Source organism: Artibeus jamaicensis, unplaced genomic scaffold (genome assembly GCF_021234435.1).
Source record: "Artibeus jamaicensis isolate MK-2021 breed Jamaican fruit bat unplaced genomic scaffold, CSHL_Jam_final contig_3192, whole genome shotgun sequence".
NCBI classification, from domain to species: Eukaryota; Metazoa; Chordata; class Mammalia; order Chiroptera; family Phyllostomidae; genus Artibeus; species Artibeus jamaicensis.
Genome location: NW_026521748.1, coordinates 176,683 through 194,012, shown reverse-complemented (window position 1 = coordinate 194,012; position 17,330 = coordinate 176,683). Strand labels below are relative to the sequence as shown.

At 42.0% G+C, this 17,330-nt stretch overlaps 1 protein-coding gene across 4 annotated transcripts in view; it reads right to left on the bottom strand.

Moving 5' to 3' along the window:
* Positions 1-17,330, bottom strand: part of SLC41A3 (solute carrier family 41 member 3) — a 104,233-nt gene that overhangs the window by 26,087 nt on the left and 60,816 nt on the right. For 3 of the 4 annotated variants that reach the window (XM_037153063.2, XM_037153054.2, XM_037153045.2), the window contains exon 3: positions 3,811-3,918. The exons of the other annotated variant lie outside the window; for it this stretch is intronic. In XM_037153063.2, the coding sequence (XP_037008958.2) occupies positions 3,811-3,918 (108 nt within the window). The remainder of the gene's footprint in view (positions 1-3,810; positions 3,919-17,330) is intronic. 4 annotated transcript variants of the gene reach the window in all.

The window sequence follows — 17,330 nt, the reverse complement described above, 5'->3', positions numbered from 1 at the left end:
TAAAATTGTGACCCGGCCCCACAATAAGTTGAAGTCCTAACTCTGTATCTTAGAATGTGACTTTATTTGGCAATAGGATTGCTGCAGGTGCGATTAGTTAAGATGAAGTCATATTCGAATAGGGTGGGTACCTAATCCTATATGACTGCTGTCCTTAAAGGGAGAAATTTGGAAACATACAGGAAAGAGGCAGAAAACCAAATGAAAACAAAGACAGAGATGAGGGTAATGTCTGCAAGCCAAGGAACACCAAAGACTGCCAGAAAACTACTAGAGGCTAGGAGAGAGACATAGAACATTTTCATTCACTTCCAGCCTCAGAAGAAACCAACCCTGCCAACATCTTGATCTCCAACTTATAACCTTTAGAACTTTGAGACAATATATTTCTGTTAAACCACTACGTCTGCAGAACTTTGTTACAAGTAGACCTAGGAAACTAAAATTATTACATGACTTCCAATTAAAATGAGACAGGCCATCATCTTTCCTTTATGGATTTTGCATTGTTCTGATACTTAAAAAGCATTTCTTATCTGCAGATTCTAAAAATACTGGTGTCCTTTTCTGGTAACATACTTCACTTAAATTATTCAGTCTTTTTGGCCTGGCTGGTGTAGCTCAGTGGATTGAGTGCAGGCCTGTGAACCAAAGGGTAAGGGTTGCTGGTTTGATTCCCAGTCAGGGCACATGACTGGGTTGTGAGCCAGGTCCCCAGTAGGGGGTGCATGTGAGGCAACCACACATTGATGTTTCTTTCCCTCTTTCTCCCTCCCTTCTCCTCTCTCTAAAAATAAAATCTTTAAAAAAATTATTCAGTTTTTCAATAAAAATATACATTTACATACGACAAATAAAAATTAATTTCAAGAATAAACCAATTATCTCAGACTCACTTATTAATAACTCAGTTTTGTCACTTGTTTAAAATGCCAGTATTATCACATAATAGATTATATTTGCATATATCTGAGCTTATTTCTAGAGGCTCTGTTTTGTTCTATGATAATACCAATTGAGACTGGTTGCAAAATATTTTAATTATTATAACTTTAAATTAAATTTTAAAATCTGGAAATCAAATTTTACCATTAGTAGTCTTTCTTTTTTTTCCTACCAATATTTTCTTGGGTACTCTCACTCATTCCTCCATATAAATTTCCCTAAACCCCCTTTAGCATGCTAATAATAATTGTATAAACTTTACAAACTAAAACAAAGAGAACTGGTAACTTACAACACTGACTTTACCCAGTCAGAAACTTTGTATTTGTATTTCCTTTTTTAGAGTTTTATTTCCACAGGCCCTGTACCTTTCCTTTTGAGGCTTCATGCTGAAAATGCTTTAAAATCAGTTAACAGTTTGAAAGATAGCTCTTTTCCAATGGTATTTTGTAATTATTTTTAGTGGCTGTAAAAGTACATAGATACATATGTATGTTAATGTATATTTCGAATTTCATCCAAATATTTTAAAACCAGGTTACTTTTTACTGAGCTTATTATCTTGAATGGTTTTCTAGTTAATTTGCTTAGAATTTTCCAAGAATACAAGCATATCAATAACAAGTTTTTCTCCTGCTTTCCAATATTTAAGGCTCTCATTTGCTTTCTGTGGCTTACTACATTAGTGAAACGTCCAGAACAATATCAGTAAAATATTCTTCTGTTGAAAGTTACACTAAAAGTTTCCTTTTTTAAAAAAATTATGAATCAGTTTGAAGGAAGTTGTAATCTACAGAGATTGGAACTGGACCAGAGGCTGCCAGGGCGAAATGCTGGGAGAGACTGGACTGACTGTAAAATAAAATGAGAGAAACTTGTATGGAGAGGGGAATGTTTTATATCTCGATTTGGCTAGTAGTACATTGGTATGTATGTATGTGTTTATTTAACTTATTGTCAAAAGTCACTCATGTGTACATACAAAATTTGTGAGTTTTGCCTGGGCCTAGTGCCTCAGTTGGTTGAAGCATTGAACCAGACACCACAAGGTTGTGGGTTTGATTCCTAGCCAGGACACATACCTAGGTCGTGGGTTTGACCTGCAATCAGAGGGCATACAAGAGGCAAGAGATCAATGTTTCTCTCCCACATCAATGTTTTCTCTCTCTTTCTCTAAAATCAATTTAAAAAACATACCCTCAGGTGAGGATTATAAAAAATTTGAAAATCTGTGAGTTTTTATTATATTAATTTATACTTTAATGTAATGATTAAAAATTAAGAATGGATGTTGAATGCCTTTAAAATTCTACGTGATGATAAAGGGAACTGCTCTCCTTAGAAAGATCACTGTAATGACTTATATGAATCCATTCTGTTTTCCCTCCATGTTTTACATATTTTAAAATAATTACAACACTAAGATATGATCATTGCAGAGAAATGGAGTTAAGCATTATGAAATAAAAACCTAACACCTTGAAAGCCAGCATGGCAGAGGTAACAATCAACATCATTTTCCCTCCCAGACACTGATCAATATAATTGGGCATGCCAGTGTATACATGTATACATGGGCATGCATGTTTTTGTGTGTAAATGTATATTTGTGTGTGCCTGCTTCATGTTACCTGTTGCTTGAAACCTTTTGATGTCCTACAGGGCTCAACATGATCTGGTCTCATGTGCCAGGTTCCCTGTTATTGCAATGACAAATTATTGCATAAAACAACAGAAATTTATTCTCTTACAGTTCCAGTGGCCGGGGCCTGAATTTATGGGGCTAAAATCAAGGTATCAGTAGAGCCTTGCTCCCTCCGAAAGCTTTAGGGGAAAATCTGTTCTTTTGCCAGTATGCAGAGCTACATTTTTTGGCTTGTGACTCTTTCTCCATCTTCAAAGTTGCAGAGGATCTTCTCTCTAGGACTCTGCTTCTCTCAGTTCTTCTTCTCTTCTGTCTAAAACTTCCCTCTGTCTCCCCTATATAAGGACTCTTATAATCCAGGATGCTCTCCTATGTCAAGGTCCTTAACTTAATCACATCTGCAAAACCCTTTTCCATATAAAGTAATATTCACTGATCCCAGTGATCAGGATATGGACATTTTGGGGGGCTGTTGTTCAGCCAACCACCCCTCATATATGTTTCTAGCTTCCTGTTCCAGGCAGCCCTCTCCCCTCACCCTCGGCACTCTAGCTAAATCTGTGGCTCTTCTTGCAGTTTCTTGAACACGCCACACTTCCTGTCACCACAGGCCTTTTTCAAATACTGGATATTAAATGGGCATCAGAGAGAGAAAAAGAATTTCAATTCCCAGAAGAGTTGGGAGAGAGAAGAGGGGCAAAGTCAGGAACCTTCTAGTTAGAGACTGAGTCCACAGCAATACCTCTGGTATTTACCTCTGGTAATTACCTCTGATAATACCCCTTGTGGGACATTCAAGGAACCCTTCTGGAGAACAAAACACCTCACAGAGGTCATTAACACCATTTAATACTCTGTCTCCTCTTTGAAATCCTCCATCAAGCCTGTAGTGTTGATTAAGGCTTCAGTGTGAATGTGTACAGCTGGGCTCAAGGTCCAGGTGGCTAAGCAATGGCAGCACATAAACTGGACACAGGGACACAGAGCCCTACATGACATGGGGTTAAAGGAGAAACTCAGGGCACATAGGGGCTGAGCCTGGCAGACAAGCAGTCTGACTTAGCTATGGAAAACCAGGATGACAGGCATCATGAAAGAACAAAACTCAACACTTGTCTTTTTAGAGAGTCCAACCCACCCACCTACAAGCTACTTCAGGGAGACCTGGTGGTGCAGACATTTCCCTCCCCCAGGGGAAAGTGGCCCAGATGCCCACTTACAGCTGTGGAGAGTCGTGATGCCAATGTCATCTCCAGGTTCCCCTTCAGGCCCACTAAGGGTGGCACCAATGTCAACAGGTCTTTAATCTCCACAAATGCTGGCCAGTGCTGGTGGGGACAGAATAAGAAGTCAATCCACACACACATATTGGCATATCTTGGACATTTGTTGAGAGAAGCTTTCCATAAGTTACTTCTTACTTCCTGTAAAATAAATGAATACGACTAACTTGTTTCTTTAATGACTTTAAGTAAAAATAATGATGAAGCCATGAAATTTTCTTAAAACTATTATTCAATGAACAGCTGTAGTTGCCTCAAAAAGAATTCCTTTCTCTGGTCCTCAGCACCTGGGAAAATTGGGGAATAGGCTCGGTCTCGCCTGTGAACATGCTTTGTCAGGAGTGCTAATGTGTTTATAGAAATAGGAATGAGTCACCAATTTTCAAAGTTGGGAGATTCACATTAACTGGGAGAGCAGGGGCTGAAGAGTGGTGCTGCTTTATCAGGGACAGAGTCTCCAGGCGGCCCCAGGCCTGCATCAAGGCTGCAGTTCAAGTTACCCTGGGGCATCATGCAAGGGGCTCTGCATTTGTCAAAACAGATAGAATGTGTCTCTACACAGGTCTCCATCAAATGTAAATAAATAAAAATTAAAAATTAAAGTAATGAAAGGGATGTAGGTTTCAAGAAAACTAGGAGAAAAAAATTATTTGTGAAGTGAAAACTACTCCAACCTGTTTCACATACAACTAGATTATCCCTCCAATCAATCTGCAATGATCCTACTGACTTACTGGAGCTCCCTGGCCCCTACAGATATCTGTGACCCCTATACTAGAAGGTCCTCATGGTTTTGGAATGCTAGACCTGAAAAAAAACAACTTTGTCAATGAGGAGACAGAAGGCCTGGGGTCCCCCATTCCCTAGGACAAGAGCTGTGTGAAGGTGTGAGGATCCACTCACCTCTGGGTCTTGGAGAGTCATGATCAGTAAAGCAGCTCAACAAAACATTTCACCAGGCCTGGAGGTGAAGGGACTAGGCCAGGCCCTTTAAAGACCCATTGTTTATGATCTTCACTCCTTGATTACTCCCTTTACTTATCTACAAAGCTGTGAAATTCAGAATCCTTACCTGCTCTGATGGATTTATGAGTCTGCCCTCTCCTAAAAGTTCAGAAGAAAGCTGTGTCACCAGGCAAGGAGGTGCACCATGATCACAGTACCAATCTGTGGGAAGCCTCTGGCCCCAGTGCAACCAGGCAGCTGTCCAATCAGCTACCACACTCTACCCAGCAGAGTGTGATCTCCCATAAATTCATGGGCAAAGGCCCTCTCTGCTGCCACCCTAAACATACTCCTACTGCCTCTGCAAATTGGCATGCTCCTATGTGCTCTCTCTTCCTGCTTACATGCAAATCAAGTACCCACCAAACCAAAAGTAAAAACAAACCCCAGCTCTCTCTCAGCCTTCCCTGCCACAGAAGCCTTCCCTCTCTCTTACTCAGCATCACCAAATTTTGAAGGAGTTCTTGTTGTCACCTATCATGATTAAATGCTTTGCAAGCCTCTGACTACCACATTACCCTGCAGCAATAACCCAATTATGCAGTGGCCCTTTCGATAATCTTTTAAAATCATCGAGCAGGTCCCAAGTTTGTGATCATTAATATAGAAAATGTACACATCTAAGTAATAAAGCCATCAATTGATTTTTTAAATGTTTTTATTATAAAAGTAAAAGAGGGCAACATAAAACTTGTGGGATGTTTGACACTATATTTGAAAAACTGGTGCATTAATATCTGGTTTGACAGAAGTAGTTATAATTCTCAGTGAGTTCTCAAGGTACTCATCAGACATTTCAGTTCTAATTTTACCTGTGTGTTTCATACTTGAAAATAGATGCTCTCAAATGTAAGTGCTGCCAGATAGCGATGGCATGAATAAGGTATGATTGTGAAGCAAGGGACATTTGTCTCTGGGAAGACAGGACCTATAAAAGTCCAATGAGGAGACATGATCACATTTTTCTTTAAGGTGAATATCAGATTGCAGCTCTCTGCATTTCATTTGAAAATTGGCAGGTAACATATTTATGTCAACTGAAAATCAAGACACAAATACAGCAAAATATTGATTATTTTCCCAGAAATACTGAAACATTTTCAAATTTTTGTATCAAATCAAAAAGCAAAGCTGCATATTTTTCACTGTTACAGGACTGTTTAGCCAATGTGTTAAAATGCATAAAGTCATTTGCCTTCATTTGAGCTTGCCATAATTTCAGTTTCATTTGGAATGCTGTTATGGTTTGAAACATGCTATTTATAATGTGGTTTTCATCTTGAAGATGCATTTTTAACTCATTTAGATGAGTGGTTGAATCCACTAAAAATTCTAAATCTGGAAGCCAATTTTTGTTTCAAAGTTCTGGCACAAATTTGTGTTTTGATATCATAAACGACTTGATAACATGTCACAAATCATAAAATCTTTTCAACATTTGGCCTCGACTTAGCCATGCTACTTCCGAAAAGTAAATGATGTCACCATAGGCAGTGTCAATACTTTTAAGGATTTCCTGAAATTGGAAGATTCAATCCCTGGCTCTTATGAAATTCACAGACTTGATGATAATTTCCACGGCATTATCCATTTTTAAAGCTTTGTGCATAAGTTTTCTTGATGTACTATGCAACAATATTTCATCAAATGTGAGTTTTGGGTGGCAATTGCATCATCTTCTATTAATTTTACAAGTCCCTCTCTTTTACCTACCATCACCGGGGACCACAGTAACTACAGAAGATATGTTGACAACAGACAAAGAAAATCATGTTAACATATTTTTTACTGCTTCATATAAAACTCTTGATTTAGTTGTGTCCTTTAATGGTACTAAAGAAGCCATTTTTTTCAGTGACATTACATTCATCATCAACACCTTGAATAAAATGGCAAGTTGAGCCTCTGTATCTGTAGCATCAGCGCTATCATCTATCATCAAAGCATAAAATTTAAAATTAGTAGCTTTACTCTCCAAAGTTCTTTCAATATTTTTCCAATATCATCAATTTGCCTGGCTATAATCTGTTGAGACAAACTGATTTTAGAAATATTCCCCTTTTTTTCAGGGCAAATTATATCTGCCATGCTTTCTATACATTGCTTAATAAACTCACCATCAGGAAATGGTTTTGATATTTTTCTATTAAATATGCTACCACATAACTAGCATTTACAATGGAATCCATCCAAGCAGTAAGTTTTTGAAAAATTTTTTGTTGAGAAGACAAAAAATTTTTTTCAGTTCCACTAGTTTGTCTTTAGGACACAATCCTTCATATGCATTGAATTTGGTAGCATGGTTTTTGCATATATGCCTTCGAAATTATAGTCTTGAAAATGTACACAAATTCCCTATAAATTAAGTGAATAGTACCTTACTATTCACCTCAATAAAAAAGTGGTCACCTGTCCATTTTTCACTGACCAATATTCCTTCATCCATAATTTTTCTTTTGGGGGGTTCTTTTTTCTTTTGAGACATTGTAGAAGTCAGGCTGGGATTAAAAAATAAAAATAGCTTCCGGCCAAGATTGAGGTGTAGATAGAAACACTTCACTTCCTCATGTAAACAAAAGAAGGATAACAACCAATTTAAAACAAAAAAACACCAGAACTGCCCCAAAAATCAAACTGTATGGAAGTCCTACAACCAAGGACCTAAAGAAACATTCATCTAGACTGGTAGGAGGGGCTGAAGGAGGGAAACCAGCTCAGAGAGGACATGTGGCCAAGTAGCAGCTGGCGAAACCAGGCCTTCCCACATTTGCATGAGGATAAACAAGGAGAAACAACTGGGGAGTGAGACAGACTGCACAACCCAGGGTTCCAGCATGGGAAAAATAAAGGTGGTAAAAATCTATGGGGATTGTGGTAGCAGGAGAAACTGCCAGTTTCTTGAAAGCGGGGTGAGAGCCAAGCAAACAGCATTGTTCCCTCTCTGATCCCTCCCTCACATACAGTGTCACAAGGCAGCAAAGTGGGTGGCCCTGCCCTGGCGAATACCTAAGTCTCCACAGCTTACAACATAAAAGGTACACCAAGACAAAGAAATACAGACCATATGAAAGAACAAATCAAACTTCAGAAAAGAACTAAGCAATGAGGAAATAGTCAACCTATGAGATGCAAAGTTCAAAACACTGGTAATCAGGATGCTCACAGAAATGACTGAGTGCAGTTGCAAAATAAAGGAAGAAGTGAAGACTATACAAAGTGAAATAAAACAAAATATACTAGGAACCAACAGTGAAGGGAAAAAAACTGGGACTCAAATCAACAATTTACAACAAAAGGAAGAAATAAACATTCATCCAGAAAATAAATGAAGAAACAAGAATTCAAAAAAAATGACAGGCTTAGGAAGCTTTGGGACAAGTTTAAATGTTCCAATACTCAAATCAAAAGGGTGCCAGAAGGACAAGAGGAAGGAAAGAAATTGAAAACTTATTTGACAAAATAATGAAGAAAAACTGCCCCAATCTGGTGAAGGAAATACTCATGCAAGTCCAGGAAGGTCAGAGTCCCAAAGAAGTTGGACCCAGGAACACACCAAAGCACATCATAATTATATTATCCAAGATTAAATATAAGAAGAGAATCTTAAATGCAGCCAGAGAAAAGGAGAGAGTTACTTACAAAGGAGTTCCCATAACACTATTAGCTGATTTTTTTCTCAAAAGAAACCTTGCTGGCAAGAAGGGGCATTCAAAGTCATGAAAGGCAAGGGCCTACATCTAAGATTACTCTATCCAGTAAAGCTATCATTTAGAATGGAAGGGCAGATAAAGTGCTTCTCAGATAAGGTCAAGTTAAAGGAGTTCATCATCATCAAGCCATTATTATATGAAATGTTAAAGAGACTTATCTAGGAAAAGGAAGATTAAAAATATGAACAAGAAAATGATAACAAACACAACTATCAATAAATAAACCTAAAAAAAAGAACAACAACAAAAGAAAAATTAAGCAAACAACCGAAACAGGAAAAGAATCAGAGAAATGGAGATCACATTGAGGGTTATCAAAGGGGAAGGAGAAGGGGGAGTATGGGGGGAAAGGTACAGAGAATAAGAAGCAGAAATGGTAGGTACAAAATAGACAGTGGGAGGTTAAGAATAGTATAGGAAATGGAAAAGCCAAAGAACTTACATGTATGACCCATGGACACGAAGTAAAGGTGGGGGGAATGCTGGAAGAAGGGAGATGCAGGGTGGAGGGGGATAAAGGGGAGAAAAAAATGGGACAACTGTAATGGTATAACCAATAAAATATGCTTAATAATAATAATAATAGATAAGGGAGTTTATTTACTTTTATTATAAAAATTAATTGACAGGAAAATAGAAACAAACCACAGCCTTCTCGGCTGCCACTCCAGGGCAACACAGAGATCAAATTGTAAAACATGGTGAGTGATGTGTGAGGCACTGCAGAGGTGTGAAAGAGCCTTTAATAATCAAATAAGAATACTTATCTGACTTCTAAGTAACATTAAATGCCCTAAAGTTGCAAAGGAAGGTGGAAATATTATTGATAATGGCTACCTCACAATATCACCAGGAGCACATGTTAATGTCTGATGATGTCAAGTCTGTGCTTGGAAGAGAACACACTGGGAGCTACACATAGCTGTAAAACTGAAGCCACATATGCCTACAAATAGCGAGAATGTACGTATGTTTATTTTACATGACATCATGACACGTAATCACAAAAAAAATCTCATAATATTTTAAGTAAATTTACAATTTTCTGTTGGGCTACATCTATAGCCATCCTGCAGGCTGTGGGCTGGATACCCCTGCCATAAAGGAAGCAGTGACCTCTGAATGGGTGACTCCACTGGCTCTCTTAACATCCATTCTGCTGCTCCCTCTATGCTAGGGAGCCTTCCACCCCACAACTACTACCCAAACATGTACTAGACTCCCAGTGTGAGACCGCACACCTATCAGATCTCCACATACCCTGTAATGCTGGCCTCTGTAATCATTCCATCTTGGCTTCCACTGAGGGCTCCTTGTCCTCCTCCTGACCTTTTAATTTTTTGAATTTAATTTAAAGGATTTTATTTCTTTCTCCAAATAGGAAAGCTACAAAGTTAGAAATTCACCAAAATCTAATAATCCTTGATTTTAAATGGGCACAGGCTTTTCAACTCTGGCCAGTCCTCAGGTCATATGATAGCCTTGTGGGACTTATTCAACCAGAATTAATACCCTATCTCAAGAAAACACAGGGTCAATCTTTTTCAAGATTCCAATTCTACAGCTGAGAAACTCCCTCTTAAAGGACAGATTGAACCAGGCCAAGGAGATCAGGCTGCCATCACACCACTGACTACCCTGTGTCACACATGGCTCCTGACCAATTTTTTCCCAGCTCTGGATGCACCCCAACCCATTCAAAGTCTTCTTTCTGACAAAAGTAAAACCCAGAGTTTCAGAAATCCAAGGTGGTAGACTTTCTGTTGTAATCTTGACTTCCCTTCATGTTTCGTCTTCATTTCTCCTTTCTTTCCACATCCTCTCCTCTCCAAGGCTTAAGTTACCTTCCACAACCACCCCACTCACCATCAACAAGCAGCCTGAAAGAGGCAAAGGCTGAAAGGTTAACCTTTTGTGGGGGTCCCATCCTTCTTATAAGTAGTCAGTTGGGTGTGGGCTGGGACACAATCATGGCAAAGGAGATTTGAGAAATCATGTCTAGACACCTGAGGCATTTTTCAACCATAAGGGACAAAATCAACAAACATGGAAATGTAAAGTGGAAAAAGAGTAAAAGTCTGGATACTGGTGACACTATTAATCCAATGAATTAACTTGTGCTGGAGCTGTCTCATTTACAGACTTCTTTACAGGGATCATAAATGTTTTCAGTGACTGGCTCAGATCTGCCTTCTGGGTGTTATACCTGCTGACCCAGCTGTTTGGATATCCCACAGGCCCTCCTCACCAAGCCTCCTTTGCTCTGCTCCACCCTCTGTAGTTCCAAGAATCCTTCTTGCTCTGCCAGCCAGGATTTAAATAACCTGTTGTGTTCCCTGACATCCTGGCATCTAAATGTTCACAACTGTCTTCTGCCACTAGCTCCCCCATCAACACTTTAAAGACATCTATCTGGGGCACTGGCAAAGCCGAAATAAATAAACAATAATGATTCTTGCACTTGGACTCTGAATCACAAAGCCTCCCAGCTTTGCCCTATGGCCAGAACCACACCCTCCAGGGCATCTCTGACCCCAGTGCCAGGGTCGAGTGCTGCTGCACATATATGACCATGTCACCCAGCCCCTTCTAACCTTGGGCAATTCCACTCCTGGACATATACCCAGTAGAATCCTTTTGCCAAGCCACCCCCCTAAAAACATATGCCTACCTCCCCTCTAAAAAAACATATGCAAAAATGTTCCTGGTAGTATCATGCCTTCAGAATGGCCAAAACAAATCCACAGTATTATTAAGTCAGAAGAATTAGGTTTGGCCAGGCATGGAGAAATGAGAATGCTCTTGACCCAGGTGGTGGTTACTGAGGTAAATTAATCTTGAGATAGTTAATCAAACTATATATATATGAGTTGTGAAATGTTCTATACTTCTGTGCTATACTTCAATAAAACAAGTACATGATATTTATTATTAAAACAAAGAATGACAACAAAATCAACAACCCCTGTGCTCTCAGTATGTAACTTAAACTCCTGAGCAGAGCTGACATTGTCCCTCACTGCCTGCCCAGAGCTCCATCTCCATGACAGTGGTACTCATGTTCCCCACTCTTCACAAACATACACTAATCTGTCCATATCTATGCACACGCTGATCCCTTCACCTGGGATGTTTACTATTCTTCACATCATCCTGGAAACTGCTACATTATCCAAGGTTCAACTCCAACTGTCCTGCTAACTGTAAATTCTCTGACTCCTTTAGGAAGAATGGATTATTCCCTCCTCCTTCAGAGGCAAATGTCTGCTCACTGCCTCCACTCACTCACTCATTTGTGGGGTAATCTAATGAGCATCTGCCTCACCTATTAGACTACAAATGCCATGAAGGCTGGTGCTGGTCTGCTTTTGCTCACCACTGCACCCTCAGGGCCCAAAAGCAGCTAGCTGAGTTCATTCAACAAAATGTGCTGAATGAATAAAGGAGGAACCAGATGAACAAGTGACTTCACCTATTGTACTCCACAGCATTTGGTTCTCAGCTGCTCAAAGGCAAGGACTCTGTCTGATTTGTCTCTGATTCAGTGAAGAGGGATCATATACCCTCTAACAACAATGAAAGCCATTCTTACTTGCCCTGGCTGGTGTAGGTCAGTGGATTGAGCTCTGGCCTGTGAACCAGAGGACTGCTGGTTCAATTCCCAGTCAGGGAACATGCCTAGGTTGCTGGGCAGGTCCCCAGTAGGCGGCACACAAGAGGCAACCACACATTACTGTTTCTCTCCCTTTCCTTCTCCTTTCTTTCCCCCTTCTCTAAAAATAAATAAATAAAATCTTAAAAAAAAAACATTCTGCCTTGGCTGGTGTAGCTCAGTGGATTGAGTGTGGGCCTGCGAACCAAAGCGTCACCAGTTCAATTCCCAGTCAGGTCGCATGCCTGGGTTGTGGTCCAAGTCCCCAGTAGTGGGGCGCAAGAGGCAACCACACACTGATGTTTCATTCCCTCTCTTTCTCCTTCCCTTCCCCACTCTCTAAAAATAAATAAATAAAATCTAAAAAAAAAACACTTTTATTGTCTCCAGGTACACACATGTATACATAAACCCCAAAAGGTCTGGAAGAACATTCATGACCTCATAATACAGAAACAAACTGAGAGTAAAGGCTGTGTTCAAAGAGGGCTTAACTTCACCTCCAATACTTATTTTATGAGAAAGAGAAATATTTATACCTTTCTTGTATAAATAGTTTCTTGGGGGCAAAAAAAACAGCTGATACTCTGGCCACATAGTGGACCTCAATCCAATCCCTAGGCCCAACCATAGACTGAATAAAGACCACAAAAAGAGGGAGAGAGACCTTTGGCCCCAAATTGACAGGAGGTGAAGTCAGAACCCTACCAGTACCCTTGGTCTCAGGACTGTGCCAGGGACGGCCCACAAAGTGTGCCTGCCAAGTCAGGAGATCATACTTGCTATAAACTCTTAAGCCTCAGGCCCCAGTATGCAGCCTCCTCTGGGCAGGCATAGTCTGGACACAGTGGAAGCTAGGATCCAGGACCCCATCTCTTGCTGAGGGACTTCCCTTTGGAGTAGTGTTATCAAGGGTGTTTTCTGCATTGCTGAGCGGTGGTGAGCAGAAAAATGGTGGTAGAGGCTCAGGAGCCAGGGAAACTCAAACACCCTTGAACCTCACATCAAACTGGAATCATAGAACCATGACTGCAAAGTGAGAAGAAGGAAAAGGCTGTGACTTTCAGAGCTATTTCTCTTTCTCCCAGCTGCTGGCTCCTAAAAATGAATGGCTGAAAGACTGAATTTGTACACAGCCTTCCCCAAGACACACCTTTTTCTTCACGCTGGTGTCCCAAATGGTGCCTTAACACACAATCCAGAAAGCTGTTCTGCTCTCCAACTAGACTTCCTCCTGGACTGGCCTACTGTGCCACTTCTGCCAATGGTCAGGCTCAATCCCATATCCTCTCTCCCCCACATCCCACCATATCTTCCAGATTCTGCCAAGCTCTTTCAGCTGACAGACACCCTCCCAAGTTACAGCAACTGGGGGACATAACAGTGGGGAGAAGAGGCTCCAAGCTGTGCTCCACCTGAGGCAGCTGTGGAGGTCAAAAAGAGGTGACTCAGGGCAGAATCTCTTTTCCCAGTATCTGCAGGAGGGTGTTAGGGTAGGGGTGACAGATTCTTGAAGCAGCTCCAAAAGTGAAGCTCAAAGGCAGGAGAGATGGGTATCTAGGTTGCAAGCCCAGTTGATTCTAATGTTAAGCTGGCCAGTATGCAATAGCTACCCCATTCCCAGAACGAGTGCCCCATCCACTGAGATGTGCGAGTAGAGGCCACATGGGAGGCATCATGAGCCTCATTCAGAGATCAAGAGACCAGGCTGGGGGTTGATCATCCCTCTCCAACTCAGAGAGAGGCGCAAAGGGTTATACTGGGTGGTCATTAATAAAGAGATGCTGTGTGTACTGAGGAAGGAGGAATGCTGTCTGGGATGTCCCATATGTTAAAAAACTAAATTGAACTTTACATATTAAAAAGCACATTATGGGCCCTGGCTGGTGTAGCTCAGTGGATTGAGCGCGGGCCTGCAAATCAAAGGATCGCAGTTCGATTTCCAGTCAGGACAAATGCCTGGTTTGCAGGCCAGTTCCCTGCAGGGGACACACAAAAGGCAACCATACATCGATGTTTCTCTCCCTCTCTCCTGCTCTTCCCCTCTAAAGATAAATAAATAAGAAAAAAAGCACATTATGTACTATGATACCACAAATTTATGTGTTTAGATGTTCTTGATATTGACAAATGTTATAGGCACCCACCCTCCTTCATTTATGTACATTTTTCAAGTTTTCTAAAATAACACACTAACTGCAAAAGAAATGTTTAAGTACACAGAACAAAACCTCAATGATTCAAACAGCATTACTTGAGCCAACCTAAGAACATAAATAGACTGGGAGAAGCAAACACCAGTGTAAGATCACTCGAGGGTCTCCCAACAAATGCCTCTACTCAATGGAGACCACCACAGCCCCTTACTGGCCTGGACCCTCAGGCTGTCCTCTGTCCCTTGTCCTCCCACAGAAGAGCCCCATGAAGATTCTGGGGGCAGGAGGGAATAGTAGCCATCACCCTCAAATCACAACACAAGGTGCACTCAGTCATCCATCTTCACAATCCTGCAAGGTGGGTACATTTATTAGCCCCCTATGCAGATGGAGAAACTGAGGCAGGGGGACACTAATGAGTTCCCTCAGATATGAGCAAACAGCACAGCCAGGATTTGAATCCCTCAGGCCCGGCCAGTAAGTCTACATTCCCTGGAAAGAAAACGGTTTGTGCTCCTGTGGTTAATATGGCTCATACAGGCTGACCTTCAGAGAGGGTCATCAGAAGCTTCTGTAAATCTCAGACACTGAGGTCTCTGGAGGACCCATACTCTCAGGCCTTGAGGCCTAGTTCACGGTTGCAGCCCCACTCCTGGGAACTCTGGCCCCCCAATTCAGGGCCCCACACTGCCCCACAGAGGCCCAGTACACACTTGGATGGTGTTATTACCAGGCCAGCAGTCATCATGCCCAGTCCCGAGAGCAGAAGGGGCACCATGATCTGGCAAATGATGGTGAAGGCAGTCTCAGGGAAGACCCCATGGGATGACCAGGTGAGCTCACAGCTGAAGCCTCACAGCTTCTTGCCTTGAAAGCAAAACTCCAGAGTCACTTGGGTGTCCACCATGATCAGGCCACCGACCACATTCCCAGGAACAAGATGTCCAAGGCAAGGGAGCCCTCCCTCCTCTGTCCTCCTCGCCTTCACCAGGATATGTTTCCTAAGAAGTCCACAAATGTAGAGCGGCCAAGGGCCTTGTGTCTGTGGAGGGTTCCCCAACTGCCCCTCAGCCAAGGGGCAGAGAAAACAAGTGAGGAAAAGAGGCCAGCGTGACTCAGAGCCTCTTTTGGGGCCTCAGCCAACTCCTGCTGTTCATCTGCTCTTTGCAGATCAAGTTTTCTTCAGAGAGTGGCTGCTACATCAGCCAGGACCTCCATCAGCTAGCCTGCCACAAGAAGGCTGTCTCTTAGAATGACTTTGAGAGCATCCAGCCCCTCTGGCCCACAGTGGCTCAGGGTGAACACAGAAATAGAGCCATGTGAGGTCTGGCCTTAGTAAGGACCACGTGGAGGCCTACCCACCTCTCTAAGTGTGCCCTGGGTGGCCTCGACTCTTGGCAGATAAGGACCTAGAGAAATATCTGCATGAACAACCCACTCCCTAGGCCAGGCCTATAGCCCTCTGAGGGTCTGCAGGTCCCCAAGAAAGACACACCTGTAGTCAGCTTGACTTCAAAGTCCAGAGGGTCACAGCCACATGAAGTTGTGTTCAAAGGAATTATAGTGCTGTTCCCTCATGGGCCCAGGAGATTTTTAAACATGCTTCCAAAGGGACCACACTCTCTTATCTGCTACAGAGGTAAGACCAACCTGACCCAGAGAGGGCTTATGGTGCCACTTCTGCCCTCCAGGAATTCTACTGTTGAGTTTGTCCACTGTGCATTCTACAGGTGCCAGGAACAGAATGTCCAGCCCTGAGGGCAGACTGGAGCAGAGATCAAGGATGCAGCCAGCAGAAGCCCACAGTTGAGGGTTGGATGCACTCTTACGCATGGACCTGAGGACCTCATGTTGAATATGGTCTAGGCCTAACCTCTGCTCCTGTTCCTAAACCACAGTCCACTTAAGCACTTAACTGGTGCCCTGTCCATCCCAGTCTCAAGTCCTGCCCCCTTTTCCTAATATTCACAACCCTCACCAGTCTAGATTATAGTGACTCCCCATTCCTATCCTCTTTCCTCACCAACTCTAGCCAAATGTCTCCAGTAATCATTTCCCCCAAGCCCCAGATACTCCTTTCACTGCATCTTCCCCCACACCATTCATTTACTCATTCTTTCAACAGATATTTTTAAGCCCCTCCCAGGAGCCAGATATAATGAGCTCTAAATTTCTTTGGCATTCCTTCCATTCAGAGTTAAAGTTCTGTCTCCTCTTCAATCTGGGATGGCTGGACTTTAAAACACAGTGGAAGAGACACTGTGCCAGTCTGATTCTGGGCCCAGATCTTAAGAAACTGACAGCTTTCACTTCACACCTTGTGAGATATTTATGCTTGAAACCCAGCCACAATGTTATATGGAAGCCCAAGTGGTCACATGGAGAGGCCACATATAGGGGTTCCAGCTCAGAACCCTTGCTGAGGTTCCAGTTGACAGCCAGATGATAACTGTCATGTCATGTGAACAATCTTGGATTAGGTAGAGTGGCTAGCAAGCCACCCTTGCAGATGCTGCATTGAGCAGACAACTATTCTCACTGAGCCCAACCCAAAGACCTACATATTTGTGATCGAACTGAATGACTGGCTTCAAATAAGTCACAAAATTTTGGTGTGGTTTGTTGCATAGCAGTATGTAACTAGGACATGTTGGGGAACCTGATCCTCACCCTTGACTTTACTCAGTTCAGATAAGCCAACAACTCCCAGCCTTCTCTCTCCAGCCCAGATAGTCTATCCCAAGCTTTCAGACTGTATTTAGTCCCATTATGGAGAGGTACAAGTACTTCAAACTCAACTTTCATGATCATTTCTTCCAAACCTCTTTCTCTAAGTTTCGAGACTCAGTGAATGGTTCTGCCAGAAACTCAAAACTCACTCATGGCCCCTCCCCTGACAACTTCAATTGCACATCCAGTCTGCCTGTCCCCAAA